The sequence below is a fragment of the Sphaerodactylus townsendi genome, linkage group LG01 (assembly GCF_021028975.2).
Source record: "Sphaerodactylus townsendi isolate TG3544 linkage group LG01, MPM_Stown_v2.3, whole genome shotgun sequence".
NCBI lineage: Eukaryota > Metazoa > Chordata > Lepidosauria > Squamata > Sphaerodactylidae > Sphaerodactylus > Sphaerodactylus townsendi.
In genome coordinates this window covers 84,734,016-84,755,235 of record NC_059425.1, presented here as the reverse complement: position 1 = coordinate 84,755,235, position 21,220 = coordinate 84,734,016, and the positions used below count along the sequence as shown (strand labels likewise).

General features: G+C 42.0%; 1 protein-coding gene across 4 annotated transcripts in view; it reads right to left on the bottom strand.

Annotated features, from left to right (window-relative positions):
* Positions 1-9,878, bottom strand: part of B3GALNT2 (beta-1,3-N-acetylgalactosaminyltransferase 2) — a 46,150-nt gene extending 36,272 nt beyond the window's left edge. For 2 of the 4 annotated variants that reach the window (XM_048485833.1, XM_048485840.1), the window contains exons 1-3: positions 9,483-9,878; positions 7,768-7,825; positions 1,167-1,314 (exon numbers count right to left, since the gene is read on the bottom strand). In XM_048485833.1, the coding sequence (XP_048341790.1) occupies positions 1,167-1,314; positions 7,768-7,825; positions 9,483-9,743 (467 nt within the window). In that variant the 5' untranslated portion in view covers positions 9,744-9,878. Of the gene's footprint in view, positions 1-1,166; positions 1,315-7,767; positions 7,826-8,223; positions 8,271-9,482 lie in introns of all 4 variants that reach the window. The other 2 variants (XM_048485857.1, XM_048485846.1) reach the window with 2 other exon arrangements.
* Positions 9,879-21,220: the final 11,342 nt, after the last annotated feature.

Sequence of the window (21,220 nt, the reverse complement as noted above, 5' to 3'; positions counted from 1 at the left end):
TGAACCAAACTTGGCTGGTATCATCAAGAGAGTCTTCTGAGGGTACCCTGAAATTTTGGTGCCTCTAGCATAACAACGTCACCCCCTGCTGGCCAGCAAAGTAAAAACATACAAAAAAATTTAATGACCCGCATATAAGTCGAGGGGAGCTTTTTCAGCATTAAAAATGTGCTGAAAAATTCGACTTATACATGAGTATATACGGTATTTATAGGATTCCACAATACACCTGAGATCATTGATATTTCAGTTTTGTCTTTAGAAAAGGCATTTTCCCCATAATTAATCATTAACAACAATTATATGTTAAACTGAGATGGACTGATTCAACAAAGGAAGCCACAGTCCGCAGTTTGCAAGACTCGAGCAAGGCTGTTAATGAGAAGACATTTTGGAGGTAACTAATTCACAAGGTTGGAAGAAACCTGACAGCACTTAACACACACACAAACTTTAAACAGTCAATAAAATTAGCACACAAATTTATTCTACTCATTAGCCTCATTTTAGTATCATTTTTTCTTTAAGATTAATGCATATTTTAATACACAATTAAGTGCCATCATGGAACACTCCAGCAATTCTAGAAACTACCAGAGAAATTCAAGTTTTTAAAAAAGAAAAGATGAAAAGCACAGTCAAGCAGATGAATAATTTTTGTTAGGATATTTCATGTCAGAAGACTGAGAAGAATACTTTCTATAACAAAGTAAAATATTTAATCAGAGTCTGGATGATGAAAACAGTCAAACCAAATCATTCATCAACAAGGCAGGGGTCTGAATAACGTATGCAGAAAAAAAATGGGAAGGGGGGGTTGATCGAAAAAATCATCTTGAGAAGTGAAAATGCTCCAGAGGGGACCAAATATTGAAAGCAGCTGAAAGAGAGGGATTTGCATGCTCAAGTCTCAGGAAGCTTACACAATCCTGGAAGGTAAGACTTGAGAGGTGAATGTTCAAAGTGTTGTTCTATCCTGGAATTCCTCAACTTTTTTTGTAAAGATTGCAATTTTTTTTAACTAATACCAACTAAATCAGACAATCATCTCACATGTGTTAGCATCAGTATTAGGCTTGGGGCTTCATATGAGAGAGAGAGAGAGAGAGAGAGAGAGAGAGAGAGAGAGAGAGAGAGAGAGCGCACAAGTAAATACTGGGTATTACCGTTGATTTAATCCTGGATGTTGCTTCAAATGCCTGAACCAAGTGCTTCTTATAACATTACGCAACTCTTCATTGTGTCTTGCAGACAGTACCCCTACAATGACATCATAATGCTTCGGTTTCCAGTGAGGGAAGATAGCCAATAGACCTGAAAGTATATAATGGATAATGACTTACCAAAAAAGCATGCAAATATATGCCGCTTCAAATCTAAAGTATTTTCAAATGAACCACCAGTAAAGGAAAAAGGTTTTAAAAAACACAAACGGAATTAGGTCAGCATTTTTAAAAAGGTAGAAGATACTTTTGTGGGATTTAATCCTATGGAAAGCACCAAAGAAAAGTGCCTCTATTAGGAGAACAGATTTTGAGCTATTGTTTGTTTGTTTCAATGTTGTGTTACCTTAAAGAAGAACAAATTTATTGAAACAAAGATTTTGTGAGCGAATGAATCTGATGAAGTGGACTGTAACCTACAAAAGCTTATTACGCTTCAACAAATCTGCTTTCTTTAAAGCAAACAAGAATGCTGCTAGAACACAGCCATACAGCCCGGAAACCACACAGTACCCAAACAAGACTCCTTTTTCCTTCTTCACAGCAGGTTAAAATAGGGCAAGCTAGATGTGGCGGCATCTTTTTGTCTATCATGGGGATGCCATCACCATTTAAAAATGATTTAAAAGTACCACAATGGTCTAATCCTGATCAGGTCAGTAGTATCCCCATGCCTTTTCAAGGGCCAAAAAAGGTAGCTCCCTCACAGGGGGAGGAAAGCACCTCAGCCCACCATGCTGCAGACCCAACCCCTTCTGGAATTTTAAAATCATTTTTAAATGGTGGTGGCATTCTCATGGCAGACATGAGGCTGCTATTAAATCCCATTTGGCCCATAGCCATCAGACTGAAATTTGCTCATATTTGTGTCCTCTTTAGCAAGATTTAGTCACATTACTTCTTATAAGGTAAACAATCCAAATTTATATCAAAATGAAACTTAATATTAAAAAGGAGAATACTCTCTAGATTTTGAATAGATAAGGAAATAAGGACTTCAGCTAAGTAATTTTGCATATTTGCAAATTGCAAGATTGACACACAAGCAGCTGGAGTAACACCAACAGGAAAAATCCTGTTCATCTCCATATTTGTTGTAGTGCCACACATATTGACATTTTCCCCTACAATTTATTTAATAATTTACAATATTAGCATCACATGTTTCAACAAAAGTTTTCAAAGCAGCTTATTAGACAACAATTAAATCATCCTAAAACACTCATAGGTATAGTTTACATATGATTCAAAGACTATCATACTGAGAATGAAGGCTATAATATGAGCAGCCCAAAACATCCATTTAATCTACTGACAAGCTTCTGCCCTGTTAAAGTTTCAGGAACTGGTAACCACAGTTTTCCCGTATGTTTGCAATTTATGTAAGTCTTCAACTATAATGGCAAAAAGCTTCACTAAAAATAAATGTACAAAAAACCAGTTACTAAAGATGCTCTCTGAAGTGAAACCTGATAAATGTGGCAAGAATCCCAAAACCAATAAGGGAAAGCAGATTGCATGTATTCCTGACCTATTTCCAATCAATTACTCTGTAATGGAAAGACTTATATTTAGCACTGGCGTGAAATCATTTTCATCTCACTCTGCTTAATTTGAGAATGATTTTTTAAAAATTAAGATGACAAATCAGCTAAATGCCAAGACAATTTAGAACAACTACTGCATGTAAAACAGAAAAGGAAGTTTCAGAAATCTAATTTTATTATGTCCCCAAAGATTTACAATTTTACAATTCATGTTCCAGATACAATGTCTTAGACCAGGGGTAGGGAACCTTTAACACTAAAAGAGCCATTTGGACCCTTTTCCACAGGAAAAGAAAACACTTGGAGCCGCAAATAATTTTTGACATGTAAAATGAAGATAACACTATATATATAGGGGTTTTTTTAACCTTTTACTCCGCTCATTCTGAGAAGCGCATGGAAGCGCCCGCCCTGCTGCCTGCAGGGCGGGCAAGGATGAGGCCAGCAGCTCGGGAAAGCACCCGCCTGGCCCAACGGGCGACATGCGCAGAGGGGAAGCTCAAGCGGCGGGCCCAGCTGGACCGGTGGGCAGTTGGTGCCCCAGCCTGCTGCCTGCAGGTTGGGCAAGGATGGGGCTGGCGGCTCAGCTCGTGGAGCCACAGTGCAAGGGCAGAAGAGCCGCATGCGGCTCTTGAGCCGCAGGTTCCCTACCCCTGTCTTAGACTATGTTCCATAGTGCGATTTTCCTATCTGTGAACAAAGAAGGAAACAAACATGTTACTGTGACTTCATGCTTACCTTCTGGCTGACTAGAATGAACAACAAAATTATATCCATGTTCTACTAACATATTTATTTTGCCTTTAATGCATGCAAGAAATTGTTGTGACATATAGCTTCAAGCACTGATCCCTACAGTCACAATATTGTGTTTTCATTAGTTATGTAAATATACCTGTGGAACCTATCTTATTGGAGTTAGCTAAAATTTATAACACATCAGAAGAATCATGCTGAAATTGCAAACTCCTCAAGCAACCTTTCCCCATACCTAGTGGACATATGAGTAGGCAAACAGATTTTATCTAGAAAATGGCAGTAGCTGTTCAAGAGCAAAGAATGGATATTTAAATTCCATTTACTCCAGAAATCATATCAGAAATCAGTTCTGAATTTTGTTCCAGTAACCTCTAGACTGGAGATTATCATTTAAAATTAATTAATAGATTGTCATTTGCCAAGTTATGAAAGCAAGATACTCTCCTGAAGAAACAAGAATGGCTAAATAAAATAAGACTTCCTGCACTACAAAAAAGCTAAAGATGTAGAAAGATTAAACATATTATGTATTCAGCCATTCATGAAGGGGATTAAGTCAGGGTAGAGGCATGAAGGCAAATGTTGTCTGCTAACGTTTTCTGAGAACAATCCTTTCTCCAAAGTACACACAGTAAAACATAATGTTCTTAATAAGCTAGGTATAAATATCACAAGCACAGATGAGATAAGGGTTGGGAAAAGTTCATATTAAAGAACCAAGGAAAATTTCTCTTGGAATGCGCCAGGTAGTCAGCTTTTAATATTCCGGGCCTGGTTGCCCCAGATGAATATAGCAAAAAGGTTTTCTGGAAATTCAGTTATTTTGCAATACCACTTCCTCTCTTCCTATTTAAAAAAAAGCATTGTTATAATAAAATAGTGATCTTAATATTTGTGGTACTTTCTTTTTATAGTATAAACATTATTGAAAACTCTACATTAGCCATTGTAAGTGGTGAGTACCACTTCTCATTAAGAAGCCCAGAGCCCCTTGGGGATGGGGCGGTTTATAAATAGAAAAATAAATAAATAAATAAAAAGCCAGAGGGATGCACTGATTCATAAAAAAGTAAATAAGTTTAAATTATCTCCTGAGCTATTTTCAATATTACTTGAGCTACTCAACAGCACTCTCTGATTTTTCCACCCTAATTTATTGTTTTAAATCGCATTTACCTCCAGTGATACTATTCAAAGACCCATATATACATTGGGCTAACTTCTGAGGGCAGTTTCATACATTGTGTCATGAAAACATGCAATTTTGTATGCAGAAAAGGCATATGGAGCTCCCTGTGGGATATGCGTACCTCTCAAATAGTTTAAAACATGTGTTAAGTAACACAAAGATTATTTCAAGGTACACTGTACAAAATATGTACATGCTAAAACCACTGCATATGAAGCAATCTTAGGCATATAATCAAACTGGAAAGATATGCATATTTGCCTTTTAAAGTAGAACTACTGTTGAATCCACCCTGCACTAACGTTTACATAGAGTCATTTCCCAGATATTCACATTTATGACCATGAAATTTTCATTACTACTGGTTCCCCCCTGCTATCTTTTCTGCAAGGAATGCTAGGTCACGCAAGGTTCGATTCTGTCCTCTAGCACCACACCACTGGGAAATGTCAGACGTCTGGAATCAAATTAACATCAGTATACAGGTGGGTCAAACTTTAGAGATCTCAGGCCAGTTACTGGCATCCCTAGGAGCATTAATGACAGGGTCAGAAATGATGTTGTGTGGTGTCACATTCTGCCAAAACCCAGGACATGACATCAGGTGACTTTGACCATCTCCAGAAACTCCATGGTAAGTCATTTCTGCCCCCAATCCTTTCTCCTACCAGTCTAGAGAGCAAAAGTGAGAAGGTAGGCCCACCAGTGGGAGCATTCCAGCTAAAAGCAAGCACATATCAATTTTATACAAACAAGATGCAACATTAGAACAGAAAGACTCATCACACTTTAGTACTAAACTGAGGACCTTCTGCAATATCCTTAGAGATCCACTTACAGATCAAGACATCACATCTCAATCCAAATTACTGACTCTAGATAGAAATCTTATCTTACACTTTTATTTTTGTGTTTAAATCCATGAAAATCTTGCTCCCAACTATTGGTTTAGAGAGATTATCTGAGTATATAAAAATCAGAAGTATACAAAGCAAAACCCCTTTCAGAGTCCATTTCTCATAAAATATTGCCAGACAACGTCTCAAGATTAACAGCGACTTGGCTGGGAAGAGTGTATATTTTAGGGAACTCTCATGGGAAATCTGGGTTACTGGTGCAATTATTTTTCTAATGAAAGAAGACTTGGCTCAAGATAAATAGATCTGGTGACTTTTCATTATATTAAAAATGCATCTACATACTCTTAATCAGTTAAATGTTCCCCGGTTCAAAATTAATGAAAGCTGTGCCATACAGTTCTTCTTAAACTTAGCAACCTATCTAAATATCAATTTCTTCATAATGTACTCCTGAATAAAGTCTAAGCAGTTGCACTGATGCAGACAAGGAGTACTTGAGGGCTCTTGCTTATCAGACATTAAGATGAGTTAGGCACTTCGAACAACTGAAAAGTAGTGTGGTTCATGTCTGGCAGAGATGGAAGATTTAAGCATATGAAGCTATCATTGTCTTATCTCATCTACTCTGACTGGCAGGAGCAAAAGGAGCAAAAATAAGTATGCAGAAAAGGCCTCTGTCTTCTGAGAACATTACTCTGACTGTCAGCAGTGAATTCACATACAATCTGAGTAAAGAGTACACTTAATTTCTCTTTACAGTGCATTGAGCAATTCTGGTGCTACATTCAACACAAGTACAACAGATCATGTGATTTAAAACTCCATGTGCAGGTACAGGTCTTCAGTTTCATTTGTACCACTTTGGCTCTTCATTATGTGGTCACTGTAACTTGTGAACAGAGTGGGGGCTCTCCTGGATCTCAGGTAGTACCTATCACTTGGCCATTTTAACTAGACACACCAAGGAATGAACCTGTGTACAAAACAGATTTTCCAATACTGAGCCAGCCACCCTACCACAAAACCTTCAATGGCTCTACGGCTGCAAGCCCACTTACTTGAGAAGAACTCTTATTGATTTCAGATCTTGCTTTTGAATGTGCAAGAGAGAACACTAGGAACATCATTCCGTTAAGATATTTTACATCCAATTCTTTTTCCTACAAATCAGGCAGAAGTATTCTGTTGCCCTTCCTTCCATATTGCTCTTGGCTTCTACTTCATATCTTATTATGTTCCATTCTCTAATCCTCTTGAAGTCTTTGGGGGAAAGATGCCATTCAGCCCCCTAAACAAATGTGGAACCAAGGGCCAGGAGAACAGGAGCCCTAGGCACAACTCTCATAGGCCATGTAGGGGGTGCATTCAGTCAACCACTTCTCCCTCCCACCCCAAGCAAGGAGTTGGGGCAGCTCCATGGCTCATCCCAGGTCAAAGAGCAGAAGTGGTGGAGTGTACCTCGGGGCCCCCCTTTACGAAACAGCCAGTCCAAGCCCGGCACCTACCTGCTTCTAGAAGTCATGCTGCAGGGGCAGTGCAGGAGCAGGCCTTTCAGTCCAGGATGCCCAGTTGCTCGCTGAAGTGCCCGCCCACCTGCCTGTGCAGGGAAGCAGGCAAGTGAGGAGGCACCCTGGTGGCAGATGGTAGCCCTGCCAGCTGAGGCAAAAGTGGAAAATGGCAGGGGCTGGGTGCCTGGGACACCTCCAGGCAGCAGTTTTCATCCATCTTGCCTGTCCTGCCCTCCCAGAGGAGGAGTCTATACCAGAAGGAGGCAACAGTGTCCCCAGCAAGCGCCTTCCCAGCCCTGTCCCAAAGTAGAACCATCCCCACATCTCACATTTGCTGGCTGGCACTGCTGCCTTTTCCTCTGGAAGGGCAGGACGGGTAAGGCAGCTGCAAACTGGGCTAGCGAGGCAAGTGCAGAGAAAAAAAATAGGCTTTTGTTTCCAAGTAACTCCTGCGGCCACACTGAATCTGTCATAGTAGCAGCTGTGTGGTGGAGAACTTGGCCAGCATCCACAAGGAATTTCAAAGTGCCTTCCAGATTCTCTGCTCAGTCAACTGCTGCATCGCCCAAGAAAGTGGCTGTGAAGGATATGCAGGTGCTAAGAAGGAAGGGGGAAATGTTCAGCTAGAGGCTTCTGGGACACAGAACTGGGTGGGAAGTAAGGAGAAGAAAAGTCAGTCACCTGATCCAGTTAGTCTTTGATTTCCATCTGGATTCCTCCCCTGGCCAACCGAACTCTTCTGGGGGGCAGGGGATGAAGAAGAGGCCAGTTTATTTGGCTGTTTAGAGGCAGTGATTGTACCCATATGCAAAATTCATTTTTAAAAAGCAACGTAGATGTTAAAAGAGTAGCAGATCTTGTCTACTCTCAGAAGCTACAAAGGATTGGCCCTGGTAGTAATTGGGTGGGAGACCATCAAGGAAGTCCAGGGTTGTTATGCAGAGACAGGCAATGGCAAAATGCCTCTGCTTACCTCTTGCCTTAATAATTCTATCAGGCCATTGCTGCTGCTGCTGTTTAGGATCTCATACCACCGAACATTCCACCACTGGAGTCTCTCTTTAGGGATTTGCCCATGTAGCATCTAGACTAGTGGACATCTGGGCTTAGTGAAGTCAGTGCAAAGGAAAATCTTACCCCAGTTGTTTTTCTGCAATTGAGAAGATGGTTCTTCTTCTCCACTCCTCAATAAAGAAAATAAAACAAAAATACCTAAAATAGCAAATTTTCTAAAGTTTGGGGTGCCCTTTGATAAGTTTATCTTTTCTTCTTTTAAAAATTAGCCCCTCCCCCTTTAGATGACTTCTGGAAGTGTGTGTACACGTGTACACACATATACCTATGTTTAGTATAAGACCGGGGACCTGAATAAACTCTCTGAAAGGAAGGGAGAGAAAAAGAGAGAGATCTCAGCAGAAGATTAACTCGACAGCATACCAAGGAAGTAAGGGTCTTCCTGGGTGCTAAATGCAGTTGCACTTTCGGGAATGTGGAGTGCATGTGTGGGAATATGTTTAAGAGGGAGAGGATATAAGTCAGCCATGTTAATGTTTACCACTCCCCAGTAATCTTTAGAACTTAAAGTGTTTGTCCCTTCTGAAATGTGGGTGGAAGGAGGGGTGGTCAAATTTAAGCAGCTGGAGGGTCAAGGGAAGCTGGAAAGGACTCCAGTACCTACTGGGACCTTTAAGGGCAGAAAGAAACCAGTCTGGAGTTGGGTTGGAGATGGTGTACACACAGGGTTAATATTGTAACTAGGGAACAGACAGTTAACCACAACCTGTAGAGCTATTTAGCAAAAATCCATCAGAAAGACTACAATCAATCAAAACTTACCAGGACATCCCTTTGTTATCTAAAAGATGGGTATCAATTGTGTGTGTGTGTGTGTGGGGGGGGGGATTTCACTGCTTGCCCCAGACGCCATTTTTTGTAGATATGCCCCTGCCTCTAAATCCATTCCCTCCACCACCACAATCCTCTGCCTCATGAGTCCCAACCACCCACCCTGAACTTTTGACTGAACCACCTGAACTTTTCCAGGAAACTCCACCAAAATGAGAGCAGCAACCATGCTGAAGAAAGATTCTGATCGTTCCATGCACGCTTGTTCTCCTTTGGGGTTAACTGCACGTGTGTGGGGGGGGGGGGCCGGGGCGGATATTTAGATATTCCCTTCTCACTAACTCGCTATGCAGAAGCACCGCCAGCTCGGCCTCTTGGTTCTCCCCACTCCACCAGAATTCACCCCCAAAAAGTGTAAACGAGAAAGAAGCACCCGGTCTCCTCCACTCGTTTGCTCTTTTCCTGTCACGTCCCAGCCCCAGAGCGGACTGCTACGGGTGGCGCCTTCTCTCCCATGTTTGAGGCGAGAGAGATGCCTGCCACTGACTCACCCCATATACCTGCTTCTTCTTTCCTCCATTATCTACCGCGCGGCAGGGAGGACAAGGGTGCCACGTCCCCTTCCGACAGATGCGCCCACCTCCCCTCCGGCGAAGGCGCTCGACACCAAGGCGGGCTGCGTGGCTGCCTCCCTCCCTACCTGCCGGGTGGTGCTTCCCGGGGCCACCGGCTGGACAGCTGAGCAGCAGCAGCCAGAGGTGCAGCACGACCCCGACCGCACACGGGCACAGAAGCACCAGCCAATTTCGCATTGGCCGCCGGCGGCCCCTTCCCAGCCGTGGCGGCGGCCTCTCTTCTCGGGGACGGAGCGACCCGGAGGAACAACAAGGACTCCCCGGCTCGCAGGAGCGGACAACCCCGGCAGTCTGTTCCTCAGCCCTCCTCCGGCGGGCGGCCGCTATAGTCCCGCCCCGAGCAGGGGAAACGTGAGCGCCTGCCTACAAGCCCCACAATGCCCGACTAGCAAAGGGAGCCGCCTTCTCAGCCGCCCAAGAGGCTCTTCGACGCTCGGCAACCTTACGGAGCCTGCTTTTTGGGGTGGGGGGTTGGAATGGGAGGGGGGGGGGTGCCCCTTGCGGAGCTGAATGCTGAAAGAACAGAAAAGGAGGAGTAATGTGCCTGAGGTCTCTGCTCCTTTAAAAATAGGAGAAGCAGTAGCTTTTTTTATCTCTCTCATACCTATCCCTGCTGCTGAACGTATAGTGATACGGTTGGTCATATCATGCGTCTATTACTAAGAGAAACATAGGCGTATCTTTTAAAATCCTATCGCTTTCCATCATGGGTTGAATCCCCTAGGCACCCCTTCTCCTCGTTTAGTCCTTCCCAGACGCATGAACGTGTGGAACGAGCGGTTTTAAAACATTCGAGGACGCCCACGCCTCGCGCAGCTGGCTTTTTTTCGTGCGTGGGTGGACGAGAAGGTTGGTCCCTCGTTTAGCATCACCATCCTCCGAGGCAGTGCTCTGAGATTCAGGCGCATCAAATCTGGGGTCACTTCGTGAAATGTCGGCTAGTGCCCACGTCGTCGCAACATTTGCAAGCGGAACTGGTGGCAGAGAGGGAATCTGCTAGATCTTCAGGTGGTCAACTGGCTTGTAAAGATGTGTAAGCTTTACAAAGAGTTGCAGTCAAAACCTTGCCCCGTTATTTTAAAGGAGCAAACAAATAAGGGGTTTCAACAGAATTGTAAACCCTTAGAAAATCTAAAGTTTCAGAAATATAAAATTCATGTAATTCAAATAAAATCAGATTAGAAAGTGGAGCCGTTTTCTCAATATAAAATGTTTTGCACACATAATCAAAACATTACAGCAAAGCCTTTGACGGAGTGGATCAGGAAAAACTATGGTTGGTTTTAATAGAAATGGATGTGCCAAGGCATCTGATTGTTTTGATGTGCAACCAATAAGCTGGACAACAAGCTACTGTTAGGACAGATTATGGATAAACGAAATGGTTTCCAAATGGCAAAGGTGTCACGTAAGAATATATATTTAGCTCCCTATCTGTTCAGTCTATAAGCAGAACATAAGCAAAACTGGATTAGATTTAGATGAAACTGGAGTGAAAATTGTTGGAAGGAACATTAACCATCGGATATTTGCAGATGACACCTCATACCTAGTACAAAATAGTGAAGACTTGAAACAACTACTGATGAAGATTAAAGCAGTAAGTGCCAAAGCAGGATTATAGCTGAACATCAAAAAGTCAAAAATAATTATTACCAAGGAATTACACAACTTTAAGGTTGATGATGAAGAAATAGAAATTGTTAAAAGTTTTCTTTTTTTATCCCTTGGCTCCAATAATCAACCGAAAGACAGAGTGCAACCAAGAAATCAGAATGAGATTGAAACTGGGAAAGGCACCCATGAATGAGCTAGAAAAGATCCTTAAGTGTGATGATGTGTCACAGATGACCAAGATCAATATAATTCATACTATGGTATTTCCTATTACAATGAATGGGGATGAAAGTTGGACAGTGACGAAAGCTGCCAGGAAAAAGTTGATCTATTTGAAATGTGATGTTAAAATGAGAGTTTTATGGATACTGTGGATTACCAAAAAGACAAATGAGTGGGTTCTTGTTGAAACCAAGCCTGAACTCTCCCTAGAAGTTGAAATGATAAACCTGTGGCTATCATAATTTGGCCACATTATGAGAAAATAAGACTCACTGGAAAAGACAGTAATGCTAGGAAAAGTTGAAGGTTGCAGGAAAAGAGGAAGATGGTTCTCATTTTTCAAGATCTGAGTAGGACTGGTAACAGTGGGATATTTTGGAGGTCATTAATGCATAGGGTAGCCATAAATTGAAAGAAACTAGACAGCACTTAATATACACATGCACAATCTCAGCATTTGCCAGATATTTATAAGAAAATAAAAATTGGACACAAACATTCCCTCACAAATTTTGGGGGGGGCGGGGCGGTGTTTTAAAAATTGGCAATTTTAATACATGTATATTGATATAATGTTCTATAAATCCCAGTTGTTACCAGCAATAGTCAGAGTACAGATGTAAAACTATGTACTGTTAGATGGGCAGCCCAATCCAGAGTGGGGGAGCCGGACCCATCTCTGGAGCCGGCACAACCCTGTGCCTGCATGGGTGCCCACCTCACCAGTTCAAGGGGCAAATGAGCCAGTGGGGAGGGGGTGACTTACTCTGGTGGGCAGACACCATGTGGCCTTGCAGAGCCTGACCTGTAAGATGTAACCCTTGCCTTGGTCTGCTGGTGCCAAAACCTGCGCCGGCGTGGCTAGGGACAGATCAGGGGGTGGAGCCAACCTTAGTTGGCTTCTACTTCCCACCCAGCCCCCATGCGAAGGTGGAGCCGGCTTTGGAGATGTGCCTTGTAAATCTTCGTTATCCCCTATGGGGGACTCATGGGGCTGGTTTGTGATTTTTTGGAGGGAGTGGGCTGATTTAATCCATGTGCTAATGCCATCCAGCTTCATTTTTTTCTTAAATATTATCTCTAGGATATCCATCTTGGCTCTTAACCAATGCCTATCAACAAGAGCAAACCAACAAAACTGAATGTAGATCTGATAGGCGAGAAATCCTAAATCTCCAAAAGTCACCAGATGTTGACAGTCATTTTATTATGGATGTACTATTAGCTAGACATGTAGCCAGTCCAGATACCCAATTGAACCTACCTAGACTTTTCTTGGATTTACTGATAATAGCAGTAAACAGGCTGCATTTTACAGCTTTCATCTGATTCAGTAACTGCAGCTTTATCTTCAGAGAAGGTATTTGGCAACTCTAGGTGCTTTTTTACTGCATTCTGGGGCTACATTAACACAGTGTTCAGAAACTTCAGTTGGATGTGAAATGTATCAGCCAGTGACAGAAGGATGCCATGTACATATAATTCCTACTTTTCATAGATTACACTGGCTTCCAGTTACCTTCTGGGCACAAAGCAATGTACTGGATTAACTTTTAAGGCCCTAACTAGCTTAAAAGAGGTAATTTTTTCTATCAAGCTGCTTTCACATAGCAAGGGTTCTCCAGTTCCCTGTCAGTTCCTTGTTGTTGTCACTGTGAATGCAACAGCATTTTCACTGGCAATCAAGTGACCATGGAGTTTTGTGCACATTTTCCTCTACCAGCCACCATTTCCCCTGCAATCACTTCCTCTATGCATGGGCTTTTTGGAGCTTACTTTTAATTGGTAATTGATATTGTGCTACGGCACAATAATAACAGTTTATTGCCATATGGCAATATATTGTTATAATGAAATTGCTGATTTTTAAAAAAAAATACCCTCCAGTAACCTGGGTGTGAGTGAATGGAATGGCAGCCACAGGGGCTGAGGCAAGGAAAATAGCACCATGGGACCTTCTGAAAGACACATCTTCCTGTCCAGATGGCTTGCTAATGTACTTGGACAGCATTTTTTTCAGAAACACCAAACCAAAACAAGTCTATGAAAGAACATGGAATGCATAACAAGTTTATAATTAGGGAATGATGCTCTAAATAACATTATGCAGCTTAGAAATCAAGGTGGAGAAAATCCTCTGTGTGGTTGTAGCCAGTGAGATGGATCCTGCCCCTGGCTTTACACTCCACTGAGCAAGGTCTGAAGCTTTCCTCCATCCTAAAGAATCATTCTGCAACTTAGGTGGCTTCCATTGGAGGAATTGGGAAAAGGCTACTTAGGGTGGAAGATGGCTCCTTGGAGGATGGCTGGATCTACCCCAATAATACGATGAGATGGTAGTGGTAATTTGTGTCTTACTGTAAGCTGCCTTTAATACGATAAGAAAATACGTAAAATAATAATCTTAGCATTTAGAGGCACCAAAATTTCAGCGTATCATCAGGAGACTGTCCTTATGCTGCCCCACAAGTTTGGTGAGGTTTGGTTCAGGGAGTCCAAAGTTATGGACTCCCAAAGGGTGTGCCCCATCCCCATTGTTTCCAATGGGAGCTAATAGGAGATGGGGGCTACAGTTTTGAGGGTCCATAACTTTGAACCCCCTGAACCAAACTGCACCAAACCTGGGGGGTATCATCATGGCAATCTCCTGATGAGACCATGAAAGTTTTGAGACTGTGCCTTCAGAAATGTGCCCCCCACATCCTGCAACCCCCATTGACAGCAATGCAGAACAAAGATTCTTGGGCAAATTTCTGGGATGTTCCTGCAGGGGGGTGCATTTTTGGACATATCAGCACCAAAATTTTAGGGTATCATCTGGAGACTGTCATGATGGCACCCCCAAAGTTTGGTGCAGTTTGGTTCAGGGGGGCCAAAGTTATGGACCCTCAAAAGGGTAGCCCACACCTCCTTAGCAAAGAGGCAGGAGCCTGCCTGCCCAAGCAGTGCCCACCAGAGCCGCCTGCCTGAGCTGCCAACATAAGTGGGGCAGGGGGGAGGGCGCTTGACCAGGTGTTGGCCCCAAGTGCTGTTTCCCCCTGATATGCCTCTGGCATTCTGAGAGAACCGTGATTAGCCCAAAGTCATCCAGAAGGCTTCATATGTAGGAGGAGGGAAACGAACATGGATCACCAGATTAGAGTCTGCCACTCTTAACTACTATACCATGCTGGTTCTCCATGAAGCTGAAGTTCAATTGTCCCTTTGTATCTGCAAAAACCTCTCCTGCATTCTGGGCCAATGTCAAAGGTACAGGAACACTGAACCAGTAAAATTGTTGGCAACTTTACTATAAATTACTTATTGCTAAGATTGCAGAACTATAATGAGAGTAGAAGCAAGAGATTTGTCTTCAGCACCCAACTGGGATATGGAATTATCCCTTCCACAAAAGGTCACTGTCTACTCTCTAACAGGATATAGTTTTTTGTGAATGGGGGGAAACATTAATTATGGAATAGGCAGTGAGGAATTTTTGTGAGGAAACAATGGCCCCTTCTGCACAAAACTCCTCAAATGTTTGTAAAACATTTTCAATCTCCCTTTTTGTTTGCACTCGCCCCTTCAAAACGATTCCTGGCCACCATTTTGTAATTTTTCCCTTTTAAAAAAAGTTATGTGTTGAATCAATGCTTCACAGTCTCCTGGTGCATTCTCTACTTCTTATATACTCAAAGAACAAACAGCTAAATGCTGCAAATAAACAGGCTAGAGGACTGGGTGAGTTCAGAAGATGGCGCAGAGGAGGAAATTCAGGGAAGCAGAGAAGCATGAGAAATGTAATCAATAGATTGCATAGCAATGAAGATGTTTTCAAAACACTTCAGCCAGAGAATCACTTTAAAAGGGGATTCATTTAAAAATATTTTGAAGCTGAAAATAAAACTTTTGGGGGTAAAAATAATGCATTATTCCATGGAGAAAATGTTTTACTTCCTGCCTCAAAATGTTTTAAATGAGTTGTCCAGAAAAGTCCGATGTTTTAATTCCAGAGGAACAGCCATGATGCAGGAAAAATAAAAAGGTATCTGCTGCTTTACTGTAGTATAAAATTTTTGTGGGCTTAAGTCACTTCAATAGATGAAGTGAATTTTCAGTACACATACACACTTTTACATACATTTAGAAGGGAAAAATTGTGAACTCTGATCAGATGGCCATGAAGTGGAAGGGTCTAATCTGTACAATCTCTATACAGAATTCAAAAGTATGCAAGATATGTACAATGATCATCCACAGCAGCTGAAATCCATAACAGCACAATCTGTTATGCTACTCAATTTAATTGTTATTTGAAGTGGCACACATTAGTGTATGTTAAACTCTGATAGCTCACCTTGAGTCTTTGGGATCAGACAGAATAAAATAAAAATGAATAGCCGTTCCACTTCTGTCCCCTGAACTTTAGGTCTTTTCAGCTAGTAACATTTTGCAATAAATTATTTTCACACTGCAGTTCAAGCTGTTGAAAATTATGCTGTATTTATCTGTTGTTTTACTGTATGCTCTATTTGGCTAAGCTTTCACAAGAGAACCACCAAGCCTTCCACCTTGTCTATAGAATTATTCATTTTATTATATCATCCAGCAGGTGGCAGCAATAAATTAATTTAATAAACATGAAAAACATGGGTTTAGGATGAATACAGTAACTCTGGAAGGGTTGCTTAATGGCCGATATTTCCCCATATAATAGTACATAATCTCCATAAATGAAGAAGTATGCATATGTATGACTTGGCCATGGAAGTTGGCTTGGTGATCTTCGGGGAAAGATGAAATATTGTGGTTTAAGGATGGATACAAGGGAAACTGAATTTTCCCTTGTCTTTGCAGCTACCCTAGCACAAAACTGAATCTGACCCAGCAGGTAACACTGCACAGCTCAGCCAGATGTTTCCCAGGGAGAGTGTGCCAGGAGTAAGGAAGGAGGGAAAACTAAATATAGAGATAAGAGAAATAAAGGTAGGTAGGCTGGTGGGTGGAAAACAAGTAGGAAGCCGGAAAATGCATGAGGCTGTGGGGGCTTTCCAGGAGGGAAAGAGGAAATAGTGGGAGAGGGGGAAATGAAATTACACCTACATGTCCCTGCATGCCTTCCACTTGTTTACCTGAATGCATACAGGTTCCATATCACTTTAACTGGGATCATGGAAAATGGAATGGTCTGGATCATGTGTATTGGAGGCTACACAGACTCTATACTCAATAAACACACGAAAGTTCAGGGTGCGGTCTGCCACTGCAATTCCACATCCCCATCTACATTGTAATTTGTTCCTTCATTAACTCTTCTATTACATACCATAATTACTGACTCCTCTCCATGACAAATGAAAGTGAGCAGCTGAAGTATGCAAGAGGAGAAGACTTCAAAAGCAGCTTTGGTCATTGTTCTTATAGTGTATTTGGTGATTTGTTACAAAATAAAGTGTGCATAAAGAGGGCAGCTTTTTTAAAGGAACTGTGTTGCTGGTTATTGAGTGTTATTTTTAATGCTTAACCATATTATAGAATTTGTCTTTCAAAACTGCTCAGGAATCTGTAGGCTGATGTTTTATGGCTAGGTAGGAGACTTCAGTTTAGATTCACATTGTGGCTGCTGGCTGACCATTCCTTTGGTCAGTTGTTTCCTCAAAGAGGGCAAATTGTCATGAAAAGGCAACTGGGTCACCTATTTATCTAAGGTAAGTTACTCTGGAGGCACCATCACAAATTGTAGCTGTTCATATTCTTTCAATGCAGGAACTGAACCTTTGTGGAGCCAGTTGCTTATGATCATTGGTCATCAGTGAAGCCTGCCTAACCAGTCTTTTGTTAAAGCCACATGTTTGTGTGATAGCACGGGTGGACACAATAATGCCTGTCTAGCTGGCCCGGTTCATGGAACTGGTACCAGTTTTGAGAATACTACCATTGAGGTTCTGACCTTTAACTTTCTACCTAGTAACCTAATTTTTTTTCCTCCAGGATCTTCCGGTGTCATTGGAACTAATGTACATCACGACTTTCCCAGCACTATCAGTCTAGACAGAATGATGTTTCCAACCTTTGCATTAGGCAGGCAAGCAAGCCACCAGACAGTCAAAACAGCTGTCACAGACCCCACTTACTATACCCTTGATAATCAAATATCCAAAGCCCACCTCCACCCAATTTAAGAGGAATATCCTCTGTACACAGGATATTGATTTATCATCTGAGGAAGGGGTTCTAAGAGATTATGTCCCTTCTCCTCAGCCTCACATCCTCCAAATTATAAGTTCTTCCCACCTCTTATAAAAGTTCCATTCCGATTTATCGTTCCCCAGAGAAGTTTATCTCACTGCGAGGCTGCTTGCCTTCAACAAAAACTAAATCTCTATTTTTAAGATTAATTATCATCCAGTGGCAAAGAAGTGGGGGCTGGTTGTGCTAAAAGTCCAGTTATATTCAACATGGCCATGAGCTGTCATTTACCACCGGGCTTCCCAGTTCTCTACTCTGGGGTGAGTTGTTTTTGTGATTTACTCCAGAGGAGTAAAAACAGTCACCTCTGTTTTTGTGATTTACTCCAGAGGAGAACTTCTTGAAGCAATGGGTGCTATTTCCCAAACATTATTGAAAGCAGAGTGATTACTCAGATGGTGTTTTACATATCCCAACTGATTCTGCAGGATAAGATTCATCCTGATAACTTCCTAATAGTTGCTTGTAGTTTCATCACATTTGGTCAGAGCAAATGGCTATTTAGGTTCTGCAACCTGTTAAATTTAATTTTAGACAGACTCTGGCAACACAACAGCTCACTGTGACCAATTTACCACTTTGCAGATAAAATTGCCTAGATCCCTCTGGGTTAGACACTAACATGGGTGAATGCTCAGATGAGGCATATTTGGTATCTCGTTATTTGATTTGTTTGGTGGACACCCTGATGTGGGCAAGATCTTTGGACTTGTGAGACCTAACACCTGTGTTCTCAACCCTTGCCCTTCATGGCTGATAAAAACTTCCAGAGGGGGATGGCCAATTCGGTAAGGGGAATGGCAAATGCCTCCTTGAGAGAAGGAATTGTGCTGTCTTTGCTCAAGGTGGCCTTGATTAGACCTGTTTGGTGGGGGGGGGGGTGTGTGTGACCTCTTTAAACCTTTCTATATTGGAGAACTTCTGGCTAGTCTCCAATCTTCCATTCTTGGGTAAGGTGCAACTCCAGGGTCTCCTGGAAGAGATTGACTTTCTGGACCCATTTCAATCTGGCTTCAGATCGGGATCTGGAACAGAGACTACTTTGGTCACCTTGGTTGATGACCTCTACCAAGGGCTACACAGGGGGAATGTCACCCTGCTAATTCTACTTGGATTCTCGGAGGCCTATGATGCTATCAACCATAGTATCCTACTGAGCTGCCTCTCGGTGCTGGGACTAAGCAGCAAAATGCAACAGTGGTTCAAGTCCTATTGTGGAGGGGGAGGGTAGTCAGTCCCAAAAGGTAGGGTTAAGAGATTCAAGCTCTGACCCATTGTATTGAATATATAAATTGATCGCTCTACATCTGCTGTATATAATACATCTATTATACATATAAATTCCACATGTTTTGCTCCCATTAGTGGTCTGTTCAGTATCACACCAGATTTTATCATGAGTAAAAAGCTGCTGCTTAAATCAGAAGGGAACTGAGCTAGATTTAATGTTCTGCTATATTGAATCAACCACTAGAGGGAATAAACATGTAGGGATCTTTTGAAAAAACACTGAAGAAACAGGAACTTTGAAAAGAATAAAAAGAGCATGCAGAAATGGATCTACCTAATGCCTGTTCATTTCACACATCTGATGAAGTGAGATCTGATTCCTGAAAGCTTATGGCAGAATAATTTGTTAGCCTATAAGGGGGTGATGGATTCTCATTCCATTTTTCTGTTAAATGTATACTGTTCATACTATATATCTATCTCCCAATAGGCAATACCTTGCTAGCATCTGATCCTTCCTTTTTTTCTTTATGTTTTCATTTAATATTTTAAAAACATTGTTTAGTTTAACATATTTTTCAAACTGAGAAATATAAAATTGGTTACATTTGCATTTAAGCTAGTGTTTTTTAATGTTTGAAAAATGGAGACAAGGAGAGAGGACCAGACCAGAATAAAGCAACATAGCTGACATTTTTCCTGTTCTCTCTCAGTTAGACCTATATCAATGGAAGAAGAAAAAAATAAACATGTTGCCATGGTGACAGGAGCAGCCTTGTTAAAATTAACAAATCAATTATGATGTAGAAAGCATTCCCTAGTTGAGCTTATTACAAAGGAAGCAACTAATTGTTTTTCTTGCTTTCAGAAAAGCCTATTGAAATATTTGCTATATCAGCTAAACTACCTTTCAAAATGTAAGTCGAGATACACCAAGTACATCACAGATGTAGAGTGAGGATATATTTTATCTCTGCTCTGGGAATTGAAATAACCTCATCTGTACATTCTGCCTTCAATTTCATATTTAAAATCCAATGCCTGACACAGAAGCTAACATTTAATTAAAAGGCAGTGAGGGCAATTTTACTAGAGGGTCTGAGGCTAGGGAAAAGCCACATGATGAAAGATTAATTTTTTTGTGGTAGCACCTAGTCAAGCTAAACCTTATTCCCACTCCTCCCCCCTCTCAACTGCATACTAGGAGCAAGACACAGTCTTTATTGGCTCCTGAGGAACTTTTGCGTGTGAAAATGCTCTATTGATTAGACAAGAGGGTGGGAAAGATCAAAAAGGTATTTGCCTATTGAGTGTTTCAAGTTTTCTACTTTCTTAAGTCTAAAGTTCTCCAACCACAGTTATGTAAAAATTTTCTGCTTCCTTTCTCTGAACCTCCACTTTCCCTGAATTATGGTTAATCAGTCAGTTTTTAACTGGCTGTTTTAAGTTTCCATGATGTGTGGCTGTGGTCTGGTAGTTTTTGCTTCTAATGTTTTGCCTGCATCTATGGCTGGCATCTTCACAGGTATGAAATGGCAAAGATGTGTTTCTCTGTGGCACAGCCAATTGATTCTAGCCATGAAAGCCTTTGACAATACAATTTTAAAACTTTATATTATTAAACTAGTGGGCCTGGCCATGTGTTGCTGTGGCTGAGTCTGGTGAAGTGGAAAAGAAAGAAAAGGGGAAGCGAACGGTTCGAACATGTGTCATTGCACAATGCTTGCAAGGGAGGGGAGGGGCAAGGGGCACATCGCTCCCCTCCCTCTCTCCCGTTCCCTTGCATGGCAACCCGGCTGGCCCCTCCCTCACTTTCCCCTTCCTCCGCTAGGGTGGGTGGGCCATGTGCAGATGGCCCGCCCCATCCCTTTCACTCCATAAGGTAGTGGTTTTCAAGGAAGGCATGGTTGTTTCCCTTGTATCAGAGGGTGTTGCTTTGACGGCCAGCAGATGGCGGTGTTGCAAAACAGAACTGTGGTTCCAACTGTCACAGGTGTGGCATGTACACAATAATGGGCACAGTTGTGACATGTACACAACAGGAGGTGTGGAAACAGTATGGAAACCTGGCCGCACGTGAATGCGATGTTGTGTGAAAATTTCAAAGCAATAGGTCCTGTAGTTTGGGAGATTACCAGCAGAAAAACGCACTGATAGATTTTTATATATATAGATATTGTATCAATTTTGGTTAGAAAACCATATTGATGCATAGAGGCTAGCAGCAGAAGACTGGGGTGTATTTTTTTCTCCCACTGCTGCTCAGAGGCAAGGGTGTGCTGCCTATAGGGACATGGGGTAACCCATGTCCCCAGGCGCATGCCTTATGGTCACGTGGGGGGCGCCGAGTGCCATCC